The following is a 20,558-nucleotide window of genomic DNA, read 5'->3' as shown; positions in this document are numbered from 1 at the left end:
CCTTGCTTGAAGTAGGCACACTCGCATAGTGTCGTCCAGTTTTTGCACCATGAGTGATCGTTTTAGGGGACTCATTGGCTCAAAAGAGGGTGCCCCTCCATGCATTCCTATATGAGCGGACGCCACAATGGTTCGCGTGCACGAAACTCTACCGTTGCCAGTCCAAACCCCTCTGTATATCCCCCTCCCCTTTCCCTTCGAGGCTGTTGCCTTCCGTGGTTGTCAGTGTTACCTTGTCTCAGGCATTGCGAGCTTTAGTTGGCAGCTTGTGGAGTTTTCCAAATGGCCTCCACTTGGTCATGTCGGTGTCTTCGGTGTCTAGGGCCACCCAGAATTGCTCCAACAGGTTCGTGTCAAGCAGCCATCGACCTGCTATTGTGGCTGTGTCTTTTTTCCTAAGTAGTGGATCGATTCGTTTGGTTTTTCTTCTTTTGATCAGCTTCAGCCCCGCCCTCGTAACGCTTCTTTACGCTGCAATTGTTGACAGTTTTCAACAGGTGAATTGTACGAGACTGACCTGTAAACTGCAATATCAACTACAAGAGCTGGTTCCAGGATATTGATAGCCCGCTTCTGATTCTTCGTCTGAGATCTCCCAATGCTGACCACCTCTCGCAAGTGCATGCGAAGCCTGGTTCGGTAACCGTTTTCGAATTCTTGGAGTTGCTGAGATTGAGTGAGGGTGGAGAACCGGTTCCGGTTGCGATGGTTGTGAAGGCGTTCGAGATGGCGAGTAGGATGGATATTGTAAGAGAGAAGGCGCTCAGTTCCAGGTCCAAGGCAATAGCTTAGAGGCGTTGGATGGTGGAAAAATGCACGGAGGATGAGCAAGGCTTCTGGAAGTCCCGTACCCTTGGATCCGGCGGCAAACTATACATTCGGTATCAGTTAGGATGTGCTTATATCTCTGAGTCCAGCTAATCCTACGAGAAAATGTAATTTTTCAATAACAGATTCTGAGAAATAATGAAATTATGGGGAAGGCGCAGAGTATAGAAAAGAGACGAGGTAGACCTCAGAGGAAGCCGGTCGTAGAAATGCAGGTTAAACAGAGGGTAGATATTCCTGGGGATAAGACAGGTGTGGCACGGCTCAACCCTAAGTATACATATGTAGGATACCCATGAGTACTACGCCCTGCAATCCTTAGCCGCAAAAGGTAGCAACTGCTGCGAAGAATTGCAGAAATGAACAGCTCGACAAAACCATATACTCGTTAGAGAAATGCTGGTAGCCTCGGCGATCAAATGTTGAACAGCATTTGCGGTTTCTGCAGTAGAGAAGAGAAGGAGCTCCTGGCCATTGCTGTATAGTTTCTCTGAGAGGAACTGCTATGAATAAAGTATTGAGGTAACGATTGAGGTGTGGAACTTAGGTTAGTGCGTGCGGAGTCCATAGGCAGCTGTCTGAGTGCTACATTACTCCAAATTCGGCTTCATTGTTTCAGGCTGCGGATGATGCATATTCCTTTGAGCGGATCACATTGTGCCTGCGATTAGAATGGACAACAAGAGTGCTCTTGAGCAGACACAGGAGCTTCCAAGGTTCGCTCAGAGGAGTTATGATGCCAAGACCGAAACAGTTGAGCTTCGGAGTAATAAAAGATCCGCGCCGTGCTAATCCCGCCAACCTCCGGCAGCAGGGTCGGAGACAGCTCGCAATGCTCTTCCCCTCGAATAACCGCCCATCCGCCCACCCCTTCCTTCCCTCCAGCTCATATGTCTGTCGTCGAGCCTCGGTTTTACTCTTTGCGTATTGCGCGACTTAACCGTACATTCAACTGAACTGGAGCGCTACCCGTCCTGTCTGTACCGCCGTCACCACCACAGCATCCCAATACACCCGTCAGTCTCCCGACCGTAGCGCTCGCTCACCATGCCCCCAGCGGGCAGCTCCCGTGGCGCTGGGGCTGCCGCAGCTTCAGATCGCCGCCAATCTGCCCGACAAGGTCGTACCAGCGTAACCCGCCCTACGAATTACTATGCACGCACATTTACAAGTCGACTGTCCGCGATGGACCAAACACCCCCATCATCGGCCCCGACACCGGGTTTCTGCCCGGTGCTCACACACTTCAGCCAGGCTGTGGACGCCTTTCCCAAGGAACTCATCAGAAACTTTTCCATGTTACCGGAGGTTGAAGCGAAGCTTCATGACCCGCAGCGAGACCTGGAGCTTCTGCTCGACCAAATCGCTCAGCTACCCGTACCTACCATCGCCGAGCGCCGAGCCGCCGACCAACACAAGAAAAGTGGTGAGAATAGCGCAACCGGAAGCGTCATGGGGTCGATGATGCATGACGCACCATCGCGCCATCAGCTGCTTTCGGTTGAGCTTTTCTCTGCGAACAACGAGAGCCTCTCGCCGGCGGAAAAGGCAGAACTGAAGAAACGCCAACTGTTTTTCCGTTTGCGAGAAGTCATGGCGAACATGCTTCCCGCACTTGACGAGAAACTGGTTGTGCTTAACTCAGCGACCAAGACCAAAGACAAGGGTCTCGCCCGCATGAACCACTCGTACGCCGAGCTGGACAATGAGATTAGCCCAGAGGCACGGTATGGCAGCTTGACTCACTGGGCATATGCGGACAAGGAGGAGAAGAAGAAGGGTGGCACTGAGAGATCCAGGCGAGAGGTCGCTTCAGCCAACAATTTGGCGGCGGCGGCCCAACACGTCCATGAGGCGGACTCTATTGCTGCCAAAAGCGAGGCGAGGCGTGAGGCCGTGCTGGCAAAGCGGAGCAGGAATCAACAAGTTGACTCGGACTTTGACGACAAGCCTGTCAAGAAGACTCAGAAGCGGAAAGCTATTGCGACGGATGCCGCGACGAATGGTGCTGTTGGGCTGGGCATCACGAGTAATCCAGCGGCGCCACAGAGCAAACGTAAGAAGACCGAGAAGGCTCTCGCGGCTGCAACGGCCGCCCCAGCTATGGAACGGTCGTTGAGCGGCGCCTTACTCGCCTCGACAACAGGACGCGGTGTGACGAGCCCACGAGCCACGCCAGGCGCAGAAACGACCGCAAAGCGAAAGCAACGAGCTGCTCCTGTCCCTGCCCAGCGAAAACGCGCTGCGCCCGCGTACTCGCCGCCTCCTGCATCATCCCCGCTGGCTTCAACTTTCGCGATTTCGAAAGCCACTGGCAACACTACGGATCGCCCGTCCTCTTCACGCGCAAGAAAGAACTCTATCGCGAACTCCGTCACGTCAGCCGTACCGGATCCTTCGACCGGGCCCCGTCCTTCCTCGTCACACTCCATTCCCCAAATACCTCCCAGCAACGTGATCACAGAATTGGAGCAAGCGGCAGGCATGGCTCGCGACACCAACTCCATCAAAGATGCCTCCACTCCCAAAGAAGTAGTGGATCATCCAGCACCCCTTGAGTCGTCCAACCTCAAGACTGAAGAGCAAGAGGCAATGGCGGTCGAAGACATGGAGATTGATGCTCCTACGTCGGTCCCTATCACAACAACGCGCGGTGGACGCGCTTCCAAAACAGCAACCCCTCTGGTTGGTACCTTCCCTGAAATTCCCATGGCGAGAAGTCGGAGCACACGTACCGCCAATAACGGGAATGGCAATTCGCAGACTTCGTCGGAAAACAACAGTACCACTACCGGCAGTATCTCTAAGCGTGGTAGCCAGAAGAAGAATGCGCAATCCACAGCAGCCGCAGCTCTACCTGCAGGTAGCTCAAAGGCCGGAAAAGATGCTGTCAAGTCTGGGACCTCTTCCAAGGCATCGTCAGTGGCCCCTGATCCTGAATACAGCGACGGGGGCGAAGATGGTGACGACGAGCCGCGGTATTGTTATTGTAACGAAGTAAGTTACGGTAGTATGGTGGCCTGCGACAACGAGGACTGTCCCCGAGAGTGGTTCCATCTCGCTTGTGTCAATATGGACAAAGCCCCCAACGCGCGGACAAAATGGTATTGCAGCGAGGAGTGCAAAGAGGCCGCCGCTCGTGCCAGCGGCAAGGCCAAGGGTGGACGCCCGGGAAGCAGTAGACAATAGGAACTCGGAAGGCGTTCAAGGAGTTCAGGGTCCGGATCTGGGTCTAAGGTAAAACGGACGGGCAAGCTTGGCCTTTGGGATGGCTGGAATGCTCTCTGATTTTGGGTTTCACTTTAGACCTGGGTCCACTGGCGTTGGGAACGGGAAACAACGGGCTCTTGGATTTCTCTGGCACACTTCACCGCAGCGGATGATTATGGGTCTTTCTTGGGTATTTGCTATTTCATGGTTTTTTGCATTGGGATCTGTTCGACTTCGCTTTCTTCATGTGTGTTTTGGACAATGCAACGGCATATCTCCGAGTCGTCAGTTATTCGCTAGGATCGCGATACTAGCAACGTGATGGAGCTTATTCGAATAGAGAAATCTCTACACTCTTCATACGATCCCATCGTGGCGTTCTGAAAGTCATGGATGGCTGTCGTCATTGATCTTTATCCATTGCGGCTCTGCGGCTGAGGTAAATGGACCCTGCATCTATTGCCAAGCCAAGTGCTGTCAGGCCCGCACTCACCGCCAGCTCCGTAACAGAGACATAGGAACATCTGCTTCTAGAAGAAGGCTTCTGGGCACTTCTAGATACACATTTACCTTGTCCTTTGAAGTAGAATCATGGGTGCAGTCGTTCCTACAGCAGAAGAGCAAACCATCATTACACCGGAGCACGGCCCCTCAGCCCCGCCGGACCTCCGCTTCCTCCACTACAACGATGTCTACCACATTGATGCCTCGTCAGCAGAGCCGGTAGGCGGTATTGCACGATTCCAGACGCTGGTGAAGTACTATAAGGATGATGAGCGGTTCAAGGGGCAGCCGAGGCTGCTCACCTTCTTCTCGGGTGATGCGTTTAATCCGAGCTTGGAGAGCAGTGTGACGAAGGGTATGTGCAAGCTTGGTATGGTCTAGGGGAAGCTATTGATGTGTTTGGCAGGTAGTCATATGATTCCTGTCCTCAATGGTATAGGGACTGATGTTGCTTGTGTCGGGGTAAGTTCCCCTTCCCCGCCTCCAACTCTCCATCTGAGAGCTTACACAATGCTAGAACCACGATCTCGACTTCGGCGTCAGGCAATTCCGTCACCTCACCTCGCAATGCAGATTCCCCTGGCTCCTGGCCAACGTCCTAGATCCTGCCCTCGGCGACTCCGTCCCACTGGGCAATGCCCAGAAGACGGTTATGCTCACCTCTTCGAACGGAATCAAGGTTGGCGTGATAGGCCTTGCTGAGCGCGAATGGCTCGACACGATCAATTCTCTCCCACCGAACATCATATACCAGTCAGCGTCCAAAACGGCGAAGGAGCTTATACCGGGGCTGAAAGAGCAAGGCGCAGAGATCATCGTAGCGGTTACTCATCAGAGAGAACCGAATGACAACAAGCTGGCTGAATTGACAGGCGGCGGTCTGATTGACATTGTGCTCGGTGGACATGACCATTATTATAGCCATAGCTTCATCAATGGGACGCACGTTCTCAGATCGGGCACGGACTTCAAGCAGTTAAGCCATATTGAGGCGTGGAGGAAGCCGGATGGTCAGGGGTGGGATTTCAAAATCACGAGGAGGGATGTTGTGAGCAGTATACCGGAAGACAAGGATACGGTGGTGTTGGTGGATAAGCTGACGGCGAAGTTGAGGGAGCATTTGAATAAGCCGGTTGGTACGATCAAACTACCCTTGCAATGCCACTTTCAGGTACTGACAAGACCTACAGGTTATACAGCAGCGCCTCTCGACGCCCGCTTCGTCACCGTCCGCACCAAGGAGTCTAATATGGGCAACTTCGTCACTGATCTCATGAGGTACTACTACGATGCCGACTGCGGTATCATGGCAGCCGGCACGATACGAGGCGACCAGATTTACCCTCCCGGTCTATTACGCTTGAAAGACATCATCAACTGCTTCCCCTTCGAAGATCCCGTAGTCGTACTCAAGGTCACCGGTAAAGCCATCTGGGACGCACTAGAAAACGGCGTGTCCAGCTATCCTGCATTAGAAGGTACGTTGACACATAAACTCCCTCCCTCCTATAGAAGACACAAACCTAACAAAATCGCAAGGCCGCTTCCCCCAAGTTTCCAACATAACCTTCACAACCGACTACTCCCTCCCCCCTTACTCCCGCATCCTCACCGCCCACATCGACGGCGCCCCCATTGACCTCCAGAAAGAGTACGTCCTCGCGACGCGCGGCTACATGGGCCGCGGCAAAGACGGCTACACGTCCCTCCTCATCGAGGAAGAAGGCGGCACCGCAAAGGTCCTCGTCTCCGAGGAGAACGGCGTGCTCATCTCGACCATTTTGCGGCAATACTTCATGTCGCTCAAGGTGCTGGGCAAATGGAAGTACTGGGGTCCAAGCATGGACAGGAAGTTCGGTCGCATGCAGGGGAATTTGAAAAGGACGCATGAGTTCTTGGAGCCGAAGACGGGGGGGAACTCACCTGTGGCGGCCACACATCTCGATCGCGACCAGAGCAATGGTAGTGATATGGCGAGGTGGGAACTCCCGGCCTCGTGTCCGCGCGATTCGGAAACCTACCTCGACGAGAACGAAGATGAAGAAGATGGTGCGGAGTACGATGATAATCAGCCGATCAAGTTCTCGGAACGGGAGTGCGACTTGCTGAGGAGAGTGATGAATAAATGGTGGCGGTTGGCGGGGTTGAAGGGGAGTCCGAGGTTGTGCGATGCGCTCGGGGGTGAGGAGTTGCAGGTCAATTGGACGAGGGCGATTGCGCCGCGGTTGGAGGGGAGGATCAGGGAGGTTAAGGCGGGTGAGACGTAGGGGTGATGGGTTTTGCGCTGCGTGTTGGAGGCTGGACATGGGTGAGCGGTCGCTCTGGGATATAAACTCCAGATTAACTCGAGAAGATAGACAGAGAGTGTGGTACTAAAAAGATACTCGTATCAACAAATTCGCCAATTACCACTCTCTGAATAGAAATCGACTTGGATGCCATCCCCATTTTTGCTTCCCATTTCCGTCTAAACCGTTATCCTGTACATCGGTTCACATAGTTAATTCCTTTCAAGCGAAGAAACCTACTTTCCCGAGATTCCCTCGCAGACGCACAAAATTCCTCTAAACACCACACCACAAAACAACCTCCTGATAAGGTACGCAAACATTATCACATGACTACCACCACCTGCGTGTCACCAGCAGCGCCACTGGCACCGCCACTGGCACCTCCTCCGGTGGTACCGGCTGTATCTCACTGACTCGCACCTCATCACTGAAAGGGAAATTCGCCAGCGGGTGATCGACCACGCTAACTAGAAACAGTATACGATTCTCTAAAGGGATAAGCGTCCTGTATGGAATTCCATGTCCGAGGTGTAAACGTTGTTTGGACTTTCGAGGTTTGTACTGCCTGGCGCTGAAGGTTTGAGGAGGAGGGGCGGTATATCTCGCAATAGTGATTCAACGATCCCGTGAAAACGCCGAACGCGGCCTGCCAACGACATGGCAGGCTTGTGAATTCGGACACACGTGAACTGCTGCGAACCGCAAGTACTACTGTAGGAACATAGTAATGGTGGACTCTGAAGTAAGTCATATCCTAACTCAGTGTCCAAGTCTACCGAGGTAGTCGTCATCCACCGCTATCAACCGCCCTTTCGCTCCGTCAAACAATGCAAATCCATGCCAGCCATGATGTCTGCGAACAGACGGAACGAGTTTCCACTAATACATGATCAGATCTGCCAACGCTGAGCAGATCCATGAAGCTTTCAACGACAATGAGACCGCCAAGTTTTTCCTTTCCCAAAATCCATTAACCGGGTCCATTACCTCTTAACACCGGTCGTTTACCTGTTATGATGATGATGTTGATGTTGTTGATGTTGATGTTGTTGATGTTGATGTTGTTCAAACAAGTCTCCACGAACCCAGCTCATTAGCGGGTTTAGCAGAGCCTGTCGTCTGTGTTGATCGATGGGATTGGTATTGAGTCCACCGCAACGATATTATAGGGCAAATCTTTGATTCACCCCTGATTTTGCAGAGCCCAAGCCGAGCTGGGTCCGGTTTCCATCGAACCCGAATAAACCGCACTCTCAGAAGCCATCCGCGCTTGAGACTGGTATTGTGCGGGTAATGCGTTTTGTTCAGGAAGCTGATGCAAGGAAAGCCCGAGCGGATCGGCCAGTGTGTCTGTCCGAGGAATGGAGGAAGGATAACTGAGCTCAGCGGTTGCCCCTAATATTGATGCGTGGGGCTGCTGTGAAGTTCCCAGTGGCTGCACATGCCGTTCCAGGATATGGTGTGCCATTGATCTAGGTTCTGATGCGCTGGAGGGGCCTGCTGACAATGTCGCTTGATCTAGGCTTACATTCGGCCTGGCGCGATAGGGAGACGGTGCAGTTGCGCCGCCCTGTGGTGGGGTGCTGTCCGAAAAGGGCGGGAACGACGTATAAGCTCGACTACCTGATTGAAGCGGAGTATGCGTGTACCGAAACCCTGGCATTGCACTCGACGTCGGACTGGATGCAGTGTCTAATGCCGGGCCGAAATCGTTTCTGATTTGGCCTGAGCCGAACCTGGGCTGATAGACTTGCGCTGGATCTGCGTTGGCCTGTCTGTAACTGGAGTATTGGCCTGGTGAAGCAAAGGCATTTGAGGTGCTGGGTTGATAGAGGGCATATTGTGAAGCTGAATAACCCCCGGGAATCGGAGTGCCAGCCAACCCCAAGGTCTCCACGTATGCAGCATTATGTCCAGTCTCGGAGCTCCGCCGTCTCTTATGCGGGAGTGGCATCATGCCCAGGTACGGGTTCGGGTCCGGTTGCATGCTCGTATGAAGCAGGAAGTTCGACGAGCGGTACTCATCATCGTACGGGTTTTTCCGTTTGTTGCCTCTGGTTGGTATTTAGTGGTAGGTCTTTACGCTGTCTGCGATACCTACATTCCGCCCCCCTTGGGCTCCTTCCGCAACCTTAACCGACAGCCCTGGTCCGAGAAAGCACGAGAGAGGTAAGTGGACTCTTGCATCCCTTTCCAATCCCTCGGTGGCACGACTGAGCACGTCTTAGCTCAAATGAAGATAAGGATTGCAAAGGGGTGTACCTCTAAACTTGTCGGAAGTGATACTTCCTAGGTATTGCACCTCGTTGGTATCCCTGCCAGGTGTCAGTTGAGTGGTTTTCGAGGAGGCAGGCTGTGCGCACTTGTGCAAATTGAAAAGGCTGAAATGCAAACGAAATTCGCCCGCTATCTTCACCGATATGTCACCCCAGATAAAAAAGGCTGTGTCTACGTAAGTCTTAGCGAAGAGTTACTTGATAAGGCAGCACACACCCCCCCAGTTAAGGTAGTTACCTTGGTTATCAACATCCTTGAGGCGGTGAAGCGACGAGGCTAAACAACCAAGCAGAACGTTGCTCCCATTCTTCGCTAGAGGCTCGTTGACATCCGGTTTGTAGAGGGTCGTGCACATAAACAGGTAAGGGCTTTGCATGTAGAGTCTGCCCGTGTTAGAGTGACGCCAATGATCTCTCTGGGAGCCCACCCACTCAGCTGGGTCTGCACTATGTCGAACTTTGAGCTGAACAACCGGCGGAGGATCGACGGGCTTACGTCCTTCAATGTGTCAATGCTGAAAAACGGGAATGACTGACAGTAGTTTTACCTTTTTCCTTCCCGTCCGCTGCCTGCAGTGCTTCTTTTGGCTGTTGGCGGACGCTCAATATGATGTCTCCGCTGATGAGCTCAAAATTAGTCGTTTCTTCTCGTTTGAATGCCGGATTGGAGCGTGGGTCTGGCGGAAGGCTTCTTTCGTACCTCTCCAGGTTCGAATATGCGTGCATCGGCTGACCAGGATGGCTTCCGATCATGCCAGGAAAAGGATATTGCAACGGTGCCCTGGCTTCCATTCTAACTCTTGATTCTACAGGAACAGAGATCAAGAGGCCCAGACATTCAAAGCAGACCAATGATTTGAAGGTGCGGCGTCTCGAATGACGTATATTCTGGACGATGTGGACGGAGTGTGACAGGGTCAGCCCGACAACAAGTTCATCGAGGCTACGCCAGGGAATATCTTTCGTGCAGGTAGCGAGCGTAAAGGGGTTAAAGACCCCAAGGATAAATTCTTTGACCGAATCAAAGTCAGAAGTCCGTTATCGTGATGACCGTGCTAGGAAGGAGGTCTTGCGAATGAGGTAGACCGGCAACGGCGGTTCCGTTCCGAGGCCGTTCGACGCGTGCAAGAATCAAGAAAAAAGGTCACAGCCAAAGATCCCATGTGAACAATTCTGGACGGCCGAGGACTTCTTGAAACCACCACAATTCCACGGGTGCCGAACTCGTAGTTGCGAGGATAGCGATCGCATCGACCGGAGGAATGCAACTGATCCAGACAGCCAACACGATTCCCCGTAAAGATCTTCGAGTACTTCCAATCAGCTCTTACAGTACGAGGTGTATGGGCCTTCAAGCGGGTCCTCGATTAGTCGAGTAAGTCTTTGCGGCTGCAAGCAATCGTGGTCAGGTCTGGAGCAGTCGAAGTGCGAGGTGATGCGTATATTCGTGTCTGTGCGGGTTTGGAACGGAGAAAGAAGGGGTATGGAGACGAGTTGGCCGAGGTCGACACTGGTGGTAGTGCTTATCGTTGGTAGATATGCTGAAGATGCTCTAAACTCGAGTTTCCAAGAATGATTTCGAAGACGTTCGGAAGATCTCGCTTGTTCTCAGCCCACTCGAGTGAAATCGCGCAAGTCAACTGCTCTTTCCTGCCAAGTCGATACGATTGAACGAGAGACGGTAGATGGTAGTAACCAGGGATGGTGTAAGTGGCCGACAACAATCTCCCACTCTTACCAGCTTGCAGCACTTGGCCAGTCGAATATACAATAATAGCCCTTTATCGACCTCAAGGTAAAATAACTGCGGCCGTATTCCTCAGTGTCCGTCTTCCTTTTTGCCAAGGTATTCGGTCAAACAATTACACAGAACGCGCTCAGCATGGATGGAGCACACTCAGGCAAGGAAGGCAGCATTGACCGCTGATGCATATCTGGGATGGGAGGGCTGCACGGCGGAGCGGGGAACGCAGGGCTTGGACGGGAGGAGTGACCAAAAAGGGCCTGAAACAGAGTGCCAAAGGAGGCTCTATATGGTCGACTCCCACACGGCGCAGACGGCTCCTAACAGCCAAGGCATGTTTTGAAGCACTCTGTAGAACGGGACAATCTACGGTCTGTCACATCTAGGTCTGCGAGGGGACCCATGGCGGCAATGAATGACTTTTGACTGCATATGCGGAATCGACCGCGGCAGTACATGGGCCATGAGGAAAGGTCCCTCTGTTGTGCACCAGCTAACGACATTCCCAGGTTTGAGGGGTGGGATGAACGGCGGCCAGGGCGTCGAACGGGGGACCCGGGTCGCCAGCGAAAGATCCAAAGAGCGTTCGGAATTTAGCCTTTGAAACTACTTTACCTGAAAGGCATGTATATAAAGTCGCCGTTGAGGCCCAATATCTCTGAAAAATGGTCTCCGCACAGCGCTCGCTGTTACAGGCTCAGGTTCCTCTGATCCGTAGGCTCGAGTCACAGGACACATTTGGCTCGGTGGCGACTGGTCCGTCTGAGAGCTCACAGCGGACAAGGTCGTACGGAACACGTCCACGCACATGGCCGCTGGTATGCACATTGTCCGGCAACGTCCGGGAACAGCGCTCATTGCTCAAAGGCGGAATTCGAATGTGGGTGTATCCACGGTGACAGACGGCGTGGGCGCTAGGGGTTTGCTGGCATCTGGTGTGCATCGACAAGCTTGGAATCAACACTGCATATTCGCGTCACACAGCAGAGGCAGGCTCGACAGCGAGATCGAGGACCCGGTTCAACGCATTCTCTTCGACCCTGATCCGCCGGGGATACAGCATGCGGTGGAGATGCAATTATTGGGACATAATCACGGTGTAGCTGTCCGTCGTTGCTCGCCAGTCCTTCTCTTTTTCTCGAAGATCGACCGGGTAGCGTGGGGCGGCGCTGGCGGCAGAATGTGCAAGGAAGATCCGCCGGCGGAGACAGCGGAGAGTGGAGGGGTTGTTGGAAAGGCGGATGATATGGCGGATTGAGACAGGGCTGTGAGGGCTATGAGCGCAGACGCATGGGGAAACGGTGAACGATCGCCGTTGGATCGCGGTGGCTGGGAGCGATCACTCAGAGATGGTACCGCGCCAAGCCTCCGGGATGTCGGCGCCGCGGGACTGGCCAGCACAACTCTCTCCTCCATATGGCTCCCTCCCACAACACCACCACCTTGAGAGAAATTCTACGAGGTTACACCACAACCGTGACCACCCGCTCCCCCTATTCGTGCCGTCGTCTAAACCATCAAGTCTACTCCCGGCCCGCGTCCCAGCGCCGACGCTTGCGGACTAGACAGCCGTCTGAGTCGCTGCCAGCTCCCATTCCAATATACCCAGCCCTGTCCTTAGCACCGTTGCGGTCCCAGGTTCTCTAACTCCTCAAGCTCAACCAGCCTGTCTCTTGCCAACCTTCCACGGCAATCTGCGTGCGACAGGCGCCTGTGCGGCGCAGACACGGTGCTGGGAATGGCGGTTCCGTAACCCGTTCTTGTGCAACCTCCTTTCCCCTTACGTACTCTCAGCCTTCCGCCCCCCATTCCTGCGGGCAGAAGAACATCATCAAATCTGGTGTCCGCACGGCCAGGCGCCGCCCAACATGTCTCCATATCGTTTAATCAAAGATACGCTCCGTACGCTCCTCAATGCGTGAGCTCGGGCCCTGGGCACTCTCCAGCATCGTGAGGCAGGCCTTAGCGACCCGACGTATCTCGAACTCCCACAGAACCTGCCTTCTCCTCACCGCTGGAATGCTTCTCCGCCGCATTTCAAAATCGAATGGCAGCTTCGCCTTCGTCTGGACTTGATTCGACCCTCTCTGTAACGTCAATCTCGGAACAGTGAAAGCGTGTAGGGCTGCTGAGGAGGGTACCTCTACTTATTGGCAGCACCAACAACCCCCAGTACAGCGACTATCTATCTCTGGCCGCCACGAGCGAATGTACATGCGCCACAGAGTTGCTGCAATTCACGGCACATTTTTCATCAGCTCCGCATGTCCTTGGCTGACGAAACCGCCGGCCTTTTTGCCGTTTAATATCGCATCAATCAATATTGAAGAAGCCACCCTGCACGCTTAATCCGCAATCTAGCCGTCGTATGGCCATGCTATCGACTACTCTGAGGTCTATCAGCAGGCTTCCAGGTACACTTAAGTATTGGACTCTTTCAAGCCTCAATCATAACAATCTACCGCGTCTCACTCCGGCAGAGAGGACCTTACACGTCGTTGCTCCATGTCAGGTGGGCTCACTACAGACGAGTCGTCTTCACTGACTTGAGCCATGTCCTCAGATCTCCGACCGAAATCATTTTGTACAATTACTCCGTTCCATCTTTGACAACCAGAAGACCGCAAGAAACGATGCAGCCTGACTCAGACCACAATTTGAACTCTCCTTGACTATCATGTTTTTTTCGTTTGTGTATCGCGAACGTGCGGCGGTGACCCGACTCAACCCCCCGCCTAGGACGCCTACGAGACGCTCCGTGTGCATACCAACATCAGTTGGCTTGCTTCACTGGCGTAACTTTGACATCTGATCACATCACTACAGCTTTTCATCTGAGATGGCAGTGACGTCCGAATCTCATATGGTCAAAGACAGGGACAGACCACACAAGGTCTTCTCTCGTCAACGGGGTCATTTCCACTATATCACTTCCAGCTACATACTTGAATCCCACCGAGAAGGCGTTCGCACCTGGAAATGCGATTCATTCACCGCCCCACAATGCTTACCAAAACTTCTCTGTCCCCTTGAGGGTTTTGAAGCTGGAGAAAGTGCAGGACCTGGCTACTTCATAATTGATTGCAGATTTGGCTCCTATCCCGGTATCACGCAGAAATGGCTTGGCACTAACGTCGACTCTTCCTGGCCCCATAATTTGCGCCATCGATACTCTTCTCATGACATACACGCGTCAGTAGCCTTCACTGGCTGATGAAGGGCAATACAAAAACACCCGCGCTTTTATCTACCCGGCACTTCTCCGTGTTCACTCGTGGGCTGTACCAAACTCCGGAAAGAGCGACCAAAGCAGGGGGCTCGCTGACTTGCGCATGCTGTGTGAGCCAGAACGCAAGCCAACTGCGGCACATGTACGTGTAGTGGCACCACGTTGCGGACGGCACGCGTGCTGAACAATGCTCTTGCCAGTCACATCTCCCATATGGCGCAATGAGGTGGAGAGGGCTCGAGTCGCGCAGGTAGCATGCTCCATGCACCCAACGGTGGGTCGCCTATCGGACCCATGAAACACACACAAAGCGATATGTCGTGGACATTGGCAAAGGCGGGGCGTACCTCAACGGCACTTGTGCCATGTTATGATGGGTCACAACAGCAGGCTCGAGTCCTGAAAAGACGCCGCATATGAGACTCGCGAACCCTCTCAACACTGACCCTTCTCACAACTGTCAACCTTGAGAGACGACTTGTTGATGATCCCATATGTTTACCAAGTCTTAATGGGGCATCCTGCGCCGCATACATGGCCTGGGCGAGCCCAACCTGGCTTTGGCAGCGGTCCCACATTGGTGCAACCTTCGCCGATGGTGACTTCCCGACTCCGGTACCGCTCAGTTCTGCCTATCTGTTATACAGACTGGATGCGGACGGCATATTCCTATCCAATTGCGGGTTTATATCGCACAAATGGTGCAGATATCTGCTGATATGTACTTCACTTATGCGCCAGTTTTATCCGGACTATGCATATTGTAGCTTGATCAAAAGCTTATCACTGTGCGGAGGTGCAGTGTATGCGTCCATCTGTTCGATGCCGGCGTCGTCCACGATGGTTGTGGAGTAGGTGGAGTACAGGGCGGCCACGATGTACTTCATTTCTACGGCAGTGTATCAGCACAGCAGAACGAGGACACCTTTGACGAAAATATCCCTTTCACCGGAGACACAAACGTCAAGAGGAGGGGCAGCACTTACGGTAAATCGCAAGGTGGCTGCCAACACACATTCTGCCGCCACTGTCCACCAGTCAGTCATACGTCTCAGATCATATTCAGCCGCATCACTCACCTCCCAAAGGCCCAGAACCATCGACTCTCCATATCTTTCCTCTTCTCATCTGGAACGTCTTCCAGCCACCGCTGCGGTCTCCACTCGGAAGCCCGCTCATACACATCCTCGTTCAGATGGAGTAGTCCGGCGCTTGCACTCACTCGCACACCGCCCGGAACATAGTAGCTCTTGTCATCAGGACCCAGACGACAGCCTTGTGGAGGGGTAAAGCGCGGCTGCGGACCCGGTATCGCGGAGTGTAGACGCAACGTTTCCCAGATTACGGCATGCAAAAGGGGTAGAGAGTCAACGGCCTTTGCATCTGGTAGGCTCGGTGTAGAAGACGGGACCAGTGGGGGTGATAACGTGAGCAATTCCGCTCGCAACTTCTCTTGGATCTCTGGATTCCTCGAGAGCTCATGAATTACGTAGGTCAGAGTTATACCCGACGTGTCAAAACCTGCTGCTAGATGGTCCAGCACTTCGGACGCGAGTTCGTACTTCCTCTCGAGATTGTCAAGTCCGCTCTTCTTTGCCTCCTTAGCCAGCGCTGTGGATAGCTGTTGATACACTACTGGCACATCCTCGGGCTTGATGTCTGACTGCTCGAGCACCCTCGCCGCACCATCGCACATGGCTTCGGTCCACTTCTCGATTTCATCGTTCGCGTCGTCTACCCATTGCGGAGATAATCGGTAACGAAACCACTTGCGCAGTGCAGTTGTCAGCCGTGGATACTCCTGCGGCCAAAAGTTGTAGGAGCGGCGCGAGTTATACAAGCTGAGGAACCGGGACAGCTCGTCGGGGTTGTCGATGAGGTTTGAGCTTGATGATAGGCCGAAGATGTAGCCCGTGACGATGTCCATGGTCGTTGCATAGAGGAGTGGAGAGATGTTCAGGACGCCTGGCTCTTGTTTTGCATCACTGGGATTGCGGTCCCCAGAGAAGGTGGCAGAGAGGTAGGGCAGGAAGCGGTTGTAGAGGATGGTGGAGATTTGAGCTTTTAGGTAGGGAGAGGTGGTGACGACGGACTTGCTGTAGATGTTGCTGATCATGCGTTTGCGACGTGAGTGCGTCTTGTTGTCCGGCGTGGAGAACATGTTGGGGACTCTGTGAGTTCCGGAATCAGCATTTGGTCCCGTTTTTGAATCAGAATCCCCTAGGGTAGGCTGCAGGCCCACTACACGGCACCCTTCTCACCACCGTCTGCAATCCTAGCCTCACCTTGAGCCGACGAAATCGTCGTCACAGCCCTCCTCCAGAAAAAAAGGGGGAAAAAAAGAACATGCCAACTTACCCCCCATAATTCCCAAAGAAAGCATACCAGTTATATCCCTCCAGCCAATCCCCCTTCTCAAACCCACCCCCGTACACCTCCCTAATCCCGCCCCGCACACAATTCACACTCACCTCCTTCGGGCCCAAGCGCACCACGGGTCCCAATCGATCATGTGCCTCCTTCAGCGTCCGATTCTCGCGGCCTCGGAAGCGGATGGTGGAGATCCAGAGGGAGGTGTATGGGGCGAGGGGGTGGGCTGGTGGGATGTGCGAGATGGTGAGGTGCGAGGTAGATGATGGCGAAGGAGGAGCGCGAGCGGGGCGGGAGACGAGGATGTAGATGAGGGAGAGGAGGAGTAGGGATAGGGCGATGAGGGTGTGGAGATGGGAGAGGTGCAAGGTGGATGGGAGGAGGGAGAGCAGTGAGGATGGGGTAGTTGTGGTCATTCCGAGATTAGAGAGTTGGTTGGTAGAGTAGGGTTGGTTGTAGTTGGTGGATTGCGGCTGTTCCAGGAAGGATTGAGTTGGTAAAGTCCCCGTACCAATTATACTCGGGTGCACTCCGCCCACGGCGTGATGTTCAGAAAACAAGCGCAACCATTTGTGAGGGGAATGAGAGGAGTCACAGTTTCTCGAGTGCGGGCGCATCTATCCGTCAATGGCCGAGGTCGGGCTTTCGGCTTATCGATAAAGGGTGGCCGCCGCTCTTTGCAGACCGAGTCTGTATGTATAAAACTACAACTCCAATTCTTTCTTTATAAGGTGTAATTATTAAAATCTTCATTGCCCGTACACAAGGAACGAAAAAGGTCTAGTAGCTTACAAGGCTGGAGTCATGCTGTATAGCAATGATTCGGCTGCTCGACCTTTTTGCCCTCGAGAGGGCCCTGGTTCGAGTCTTACTGTGTCCACGGTTTTTTGACTTTTTTTTGATTTGAATTAAGTGCCCAGGCGTTGTATTAGTGGTGAAATGATTGGAGAAGAAAGTATTTTCAAGTTTGGTTGGATGAAATGGATCTGTTGTAGCCTGATTGTTGTAGATGTAATGTGATCGAATTATAAATGAGGGCCTATTTGTTCGTAAGGGAATCAGGCCGTTACCTAATTGAACTCTGCATAGTTAGATACAAGGGGTGTCGTTATTGAATAATCGACGCGCGCTATATATATGTGGCCTGATCTTTTAGCAAGAGCTACAAATAACTAGGGAACGATTATATATGTGTAAGGGTACGGAGCTCACGCTGTCCTTGCAGGGTTGTACACAGAATGTTTACGTATACCGAGCAATTCAATTCACAATTTGTAGTATGAACTTTTTCCCTCCCCACTCCCGCCTGCTCACCATCCCATCCAGCTCACACCAGTCTAACAGGCTGCGCCGGCTCCCCCTCGCCCGGCAGTGGAAAACAAGAACACCCTCCATTGCGACAGTTGTACAGTGTCTCATTCCAGCAATCCCTCAGCTGCGTCACAGCCATGTAATCCCACCTCTTGAGATACGCCGGCGTGCTCCCATTTCCTCCATTCGTCGTCGCGTACGCCCCCATCAACGCCCCTGTGAATCCCCAACTGATGGTTTCCGCTGGGACGTCGACTAGTGGGATGACCCAGGGACGGCGGCCTGAGGGTCCGGCGGAGAAGCGGTAGACGGTTTGGTCGACGGCGCGGAGTTCGAGGGTGATGGTGTCGTTGAGCCAGTCGGTGGGGATGGGTTGGGTGAAGGGGGGAGGGACGGGAACGTGGGATTCGGCGCGGAAGGTGAAATGGGGGACGAGAGTTGTGCTGTTTGCTTGGGGGAGGAGGGTGACGCCTAGGCGGGCGTGGTGGTTCTGTGAAAAAGGGATGTTAGGACGTGAATGCGGGTGAGTAGAAAGCGGATGTACCTGGCTTAGGAAGAGCGCGATGCCTGCTTCTTCCCCTTCGTTCTTCGGCCGGAAATCCAAATCGAATTGGAAGTGGGCCCAAGAGTGGGCTTGTCTCCTGCCAACGAAAGTAATTCCCCCTGGTCCGTTTGAGTTGCCATCAATGCCGGTTAAGTTCAGCTTGGATGGCTTGAGCTGTAGCCAGTTTTCGTGACCCTTCGGCGAAATGACATAGTTGCTCTTTACAGGGGGCCGCCAGTATACGAAGTGCGGTGGTAGCTTCGAGCCGGGCGGGAAGTCAAGTAGAACGTCTTCACCGCCAGCAGCTTGGCTGGATACAGTATATCAGTATGATCATTCAGATGAATGAAGGTTGGGAGCATGTGTATGACATACCCGTCTCCAGGAATAGTTCCTTCTACTTCGGGCAACTCCAACCCGGGAATTTCACCGTGAATTGGACTGTTGAATACAGGCCAGGCTCCACGGTCCCACGTTACGTTTGTCAGAACGGTTTCACGCCCCATTGGCCAGTTGATATATTCCGGGCCAGAACGGACCGCGAGGGCAGCAGCCCACCTACTTTGTCAGTGCCGATATACTAAAAGAATCGATGGAGTTGTACGTACCAGTAACCATCTACATCTTGAAATAAGTCGGCGTGCCCGACCGCCTGCACTGCCGTTACACGTTAGATAGAACAATACGCTGTTGGGCATGATCTCTTACAGTAAAGCCCGGTATTCGCATTCGTCAAGACGGGGTTCGCCGGATTCGGGTCATATGGGCCGTAGAGATTTCTCGATCGAGCCATAGTCTCCTTATGTTCCTTGCCGGTGCCGCCTATACATCATCAGCTATCAAAAGCGAAAGTCATTACAACGACACTTGCCCTCCGCAATCATCAAATAGTAGTATCCATCCTTCTTGTAGATACGGGGTCCTTCAGGCGCCTGCAGATCAAGGTCAGAGAATCTATGCAAACGAACACGTATATAATCATCTCACCAAGCCACCCGTGCCATTCCATATCTTCTTCCAATCGCTCTTCACTTTTCCAGTCTTCAGGTCGACCTTGGCCATATGGATGCCAGGACTAAGTTTGTCAGCTATACCAAAATCTACTGCTCGAACGGCGCTATAGACATACTCAACGCGCCATGCATGCGCAGCCACAATATGGGATTCCTCATTGTCGTCCCACCACGGGCTAGGATCATATCCTTGGAACGGGAAATGCACTGGGTCCGACCAAGTAGACTCATCCCATATGTTGTCTGTCTCAAATATGATCTTCACTTGCCTGTTAGTCAAGAACCCCGGAAACTAAGATACGGAATACATACGTTATCCCATCTCGACGGATCCAGCTCTGGTCGTTTGTCATGCACCATGGTGGTCACCAGATAGTACGTGCCCCCGTGGTATCGAAGCGTAGGAGCCCAGATACCGCTTGTGGAGCCGACGGATTCGGCGAGTTCGGGGAGTTGGCTGGGACGGTTGAGGACATGGCCTGCAATTATCAGAAAAAAAGTCTTTGAACCGGGGGCTTTGCATGGGACAAAGCAAAGGAGAGAAGATTGGTAGAGAACAGTATGTCTTGAAGAAGGAGAAGATTGTGATGAATTATGCTGACTCAAAATGTGAAGGAGAAATTGGGCAGGTAGTTCAGCAAAAGGATTTCGGAATGCTCGAGGTCCTATGCGGCCTCGTGCACAACATCATTGCAAACCCATTACGCTGCTGCACAACATGTTTCCGGAAAGGAAATCTTGAACTCACCCACCAACTTCCAACTCTTCAAATCCTTGCTCGCATGAATCGGAATCCCCGGGAAAATATTGAAACTGCTCGACGCACAAAAGTACGTCTTTTCCTTCGGGACATGGATACAACTGGGGTCCGGATGCGCCCCGGGAAGAATGGGATTGAAGAGGTTGTCCAAGTCATGGTCTTGCCCCCATCCAGATCCCGAGAACAGCGACAGCGCTAGGAGAATCCGTGAAACGACACTTGAAGCTGGTGCCATAGCTACCGCTGAGGAGTGGTAATGAAGATTTGGCCCAGTGCCTGGATTCACAAGCGTGGGACGGGACTCTTTCGCACAGAGCTCGATTTATCTCTTTTAAGGTATATCATATATTATTCTCAAACCTCAATTGAGTAACGTATCCGCCTATACTGCGTATAAAGCGGCTGGCTACATATAGAGGGGCCGCGCATCCCTAAGTAGAAATCAGCCGCGACATAGATTAGATCTTCTTGTCGTTAC

At 53.0% G+C, this 20,558-nt stretch overlaps 7 protein-coding genes across 7 annotated transcripts; 3 read left to right on the top strand and 4 right to left on the bottom strand.

Annotated features, from left to right (window-relative positions):
• Nucleotides 1–1,661: 1,661 nt before the first annotated feature.
• Nucleotides 1,662–4,393, top strand: EI97DRAFT_437707 (uncharacterized protein). The gene has a single exon (XM_033799394.1). The coding sequence runs from the start codon at nucleotides 1,876–1,878 to the stop codon at nucleotides 4,015–4,017; it is 2,142 nt and encodes a 713-aa protein (XP_033649133.1). The 5' UTR covers nucleotides 1,662–1,875; the 3' UTR covers nucleotides 4,018–4,393.
• A 133-nt stretch (nucleotides 4,394–4,526) lies between these two features.
• On the top strand, nucleotides 4,527–6,984 carry EI97DRAFT_471087 (5'-nucleotidase-like protein). Its single transcript, XM_033801814.1, has 5 exons — nucleotides 4,527–4,897; nucleotides 4,949–5,004; nucleotides 5,060–5,678; nucleotides 5,733–6,020; nucleotides 6,082–6,984. The coding sequence occupies exons 1-5, from the start codon at nucleotides 4,630–4,632 to the stop codon at nucleotides 6,807–6,809; spliced, it is 1,959 nt and encodes a 652-aa protein (XP_033649132.1). The 5' UTR covers nucleotides 4,527–4,629; the 3' UTR covers nucleotides 6,810–6,984.
• Nucleotides 6,985–7,820: 836 nt separating this feature from the next.
• Nucleotides 7,821–9,011, bottom strand: EI97DRAFT_263824 (uncharacterized protein). The gene has a single exon (XM_033794238.1). It carries the CDS (start codon nucleotides 8,818–8,820, stop codon nucleotides 8,017–8,019), a length of 804 nt encoding a protein of 267 aa, XP_033649131.1. The 5' UTR covers nucleotides 8,821–9,011; the 3' UTR covers nucleotides 7,821–8,016.
• Nucleotides 8,931–9,835, bottom strand: EI97DRAFT_387518 (uncharacterized protein; the record flags this gene model as incomplete). The annotated part of the gene is made up of 6 exons (XM_033796125.1): nucleotides 8,931–9,046; nucleotides 9,096–9,148; nucleotides 9,197–9,281; nucleotides 9,348–9,493; nucleotides 9,542–9,608; nucleotides 9,658–9,835. The coding sequence occupies 6 exons, from the start codon at nucleotides 9,833–9,835 to the stop codon at nucleotides 8,931–8,933; spliced, it is 645 nt and encodes a 214-aa protein (XP_033649130.1).
• A 1,615-nt stretch (nucleotides 9,836–11,450) lies between these two features.
• On the top strand, nucleotides 11,451–12,151 carry EI97DRAFT_263739 (uncharacterized protein). Its single transcript, XM_033794237.1, has one exon. It carries the CDS (start codon nucleotides 11,662–11,664, stop codon nucleotides 12,109–12,111), a length of 450 nt encoding a protein of 149 aa, XP_033649129.1. The 5' UTR covers nucleotides 11,451–11,661; the 3' UTR covers nucleotides 12,112–12,151.
• Nucleotides 12,152–14,968: 2,817 nt separating this feature from the next.
• On the bottom strand, nucleotides 14,969–17,161 carry EI97DRAFT_437700 (cytochrome P450 monooxygenase-like protein). The gene is made up of 3 exons (XM_033799393.1): nucleotides 16,441–17,161; nucleotides 15,172–16,253; nucleotides 14,969–15,120 (listed from the first exon to the last, which is right to left on the bottom strand). The coding sequence occupies exons 1-3, from the start codon at nucleotides 16,866–16,868 to the stop codon at nucleotides 15,065–15,067; spliced, it is 1,566 nt and encodes a 521-aa protein (XP_033649128.1). The 5' UTR covers nucleotides 16,869–17,161; the 3' UTR covers nucleotides 14,969–15,064.
• Nucleotides 17,162–17,779: 618 nt separating this feature from the next.
• Nucleotides 17,780–20,315, bottom strand: EI97DRAFT_387535 (xylosidase : arab-like proteininofuranosidase; the record flags this gene model as incomplete). Its single annotated transcript, XM_033796126.1, has 10 exons — nucleotides 17,780–18,253; nucleotides 18,308–18,617; nucleotides 18,683–18,865; nucleotides 18,916–18,964; nucleotides 19,016–19,129; nucleotides 19,173–19,239; nucleotides 19,295–19,382; nucleotides 19,437–19,579; nucleotides 19,633–19,799; nucleotides 20,069–20,315. 10 exons carry the CDS (start codon nucleotides 20,313–20,315, stop codon nucleotides 17,780–17,782), a joined length of 1,842 nt encoding a protein of 613 aa, XP_033649127.1.
• Between the last annotated feature and the right edge of the window lie 243 nt (nucleotides 20,316–20,558).

The sequence above is a fragment of the Westerdykella ornata genome (genome assembly GCF_010094085.1).
Source record: "Westerdykella ornata strain CBS 379.55 unplaced genomic scaffold EI97scaffold_54, whole genome shotgun sequence".
In the NCBI taxonomy this organism is placed as follows: Eukaryota; Fungi; Ascomycota; class Dothideomycetes; order Pleosporales; family Sporormiaceae; genus Westerdykella; species Westerdykella ornata.
The sequence above is the reverse complement of the archived record's forward strand: the minus strand, read 5'-3'. Positions and strand labels throughout refer to the sequence as shown.

Coding starts and splice junctions, on each gene's coding strand:
- EI97DRAFT_437707 (XM_033799394.1), top strand. CDS start 1,876: ATGCCCCCAGCGGGCAGCTCCCGTGGCGCTGGGGCTGCCGCAGCTTCA.
- EI97DRAFT_471087 (XM_033801814.1), top strand. CDS start 4,630: ATGGGTGCAGTCGTTCCTACAGCAGAAGAGCAAACCATCATTACACCG. Junction 5,005..5,059: donor CTGATGTTGCTTGTGTCGGG/GTAAGTTCCCCT, acceptor ACACAATGCTAG/AACCACGATCTCGACTTCGG. Junction 6,021..6,081: donor CAGCTATCCTGCATTAGAAG/GTACGTTGACAC, acceptor CAAAATCGCAAG/GCCGCTTCCCCCAAGTTTCC.
- EI97DRAFT_263824 (XM_033794238.1), bottom strand. CDS start 8,820: ATGCAACCGGACCCGAACCCGTACCTGGGCATGATGCCACTCCCGCAT.
- EI97DRAFT_263739 (XM_033794237.1), top strand. CDS start 11,662: ATGGCCGCTGGTATGCACATTGTCCGGCAACGTCCGGGAACAGCGCTC.
- EI97DRAFT_437700 (XM_033799393.1), bottom strand. CDS start 16,868: ATGACCACAACTACCCCATCCTCACTGCTCTCCCTCCTCCCATCCACC. Junction 16,254..16,440: donor TTCTTTGGGAATTATGGGGG/GTAAGTTGGCAT, acceptor CGGAACTCACAG/AGTCCCCAACATGTTCTCCA. Junction 15,121..15,171: donor GGAGAGTCGATGGTTCTGGG/CCTTTGGGAGGT, acceptor ACGTATGACTGA/CTGGTGGACAGTGGCGGCAG.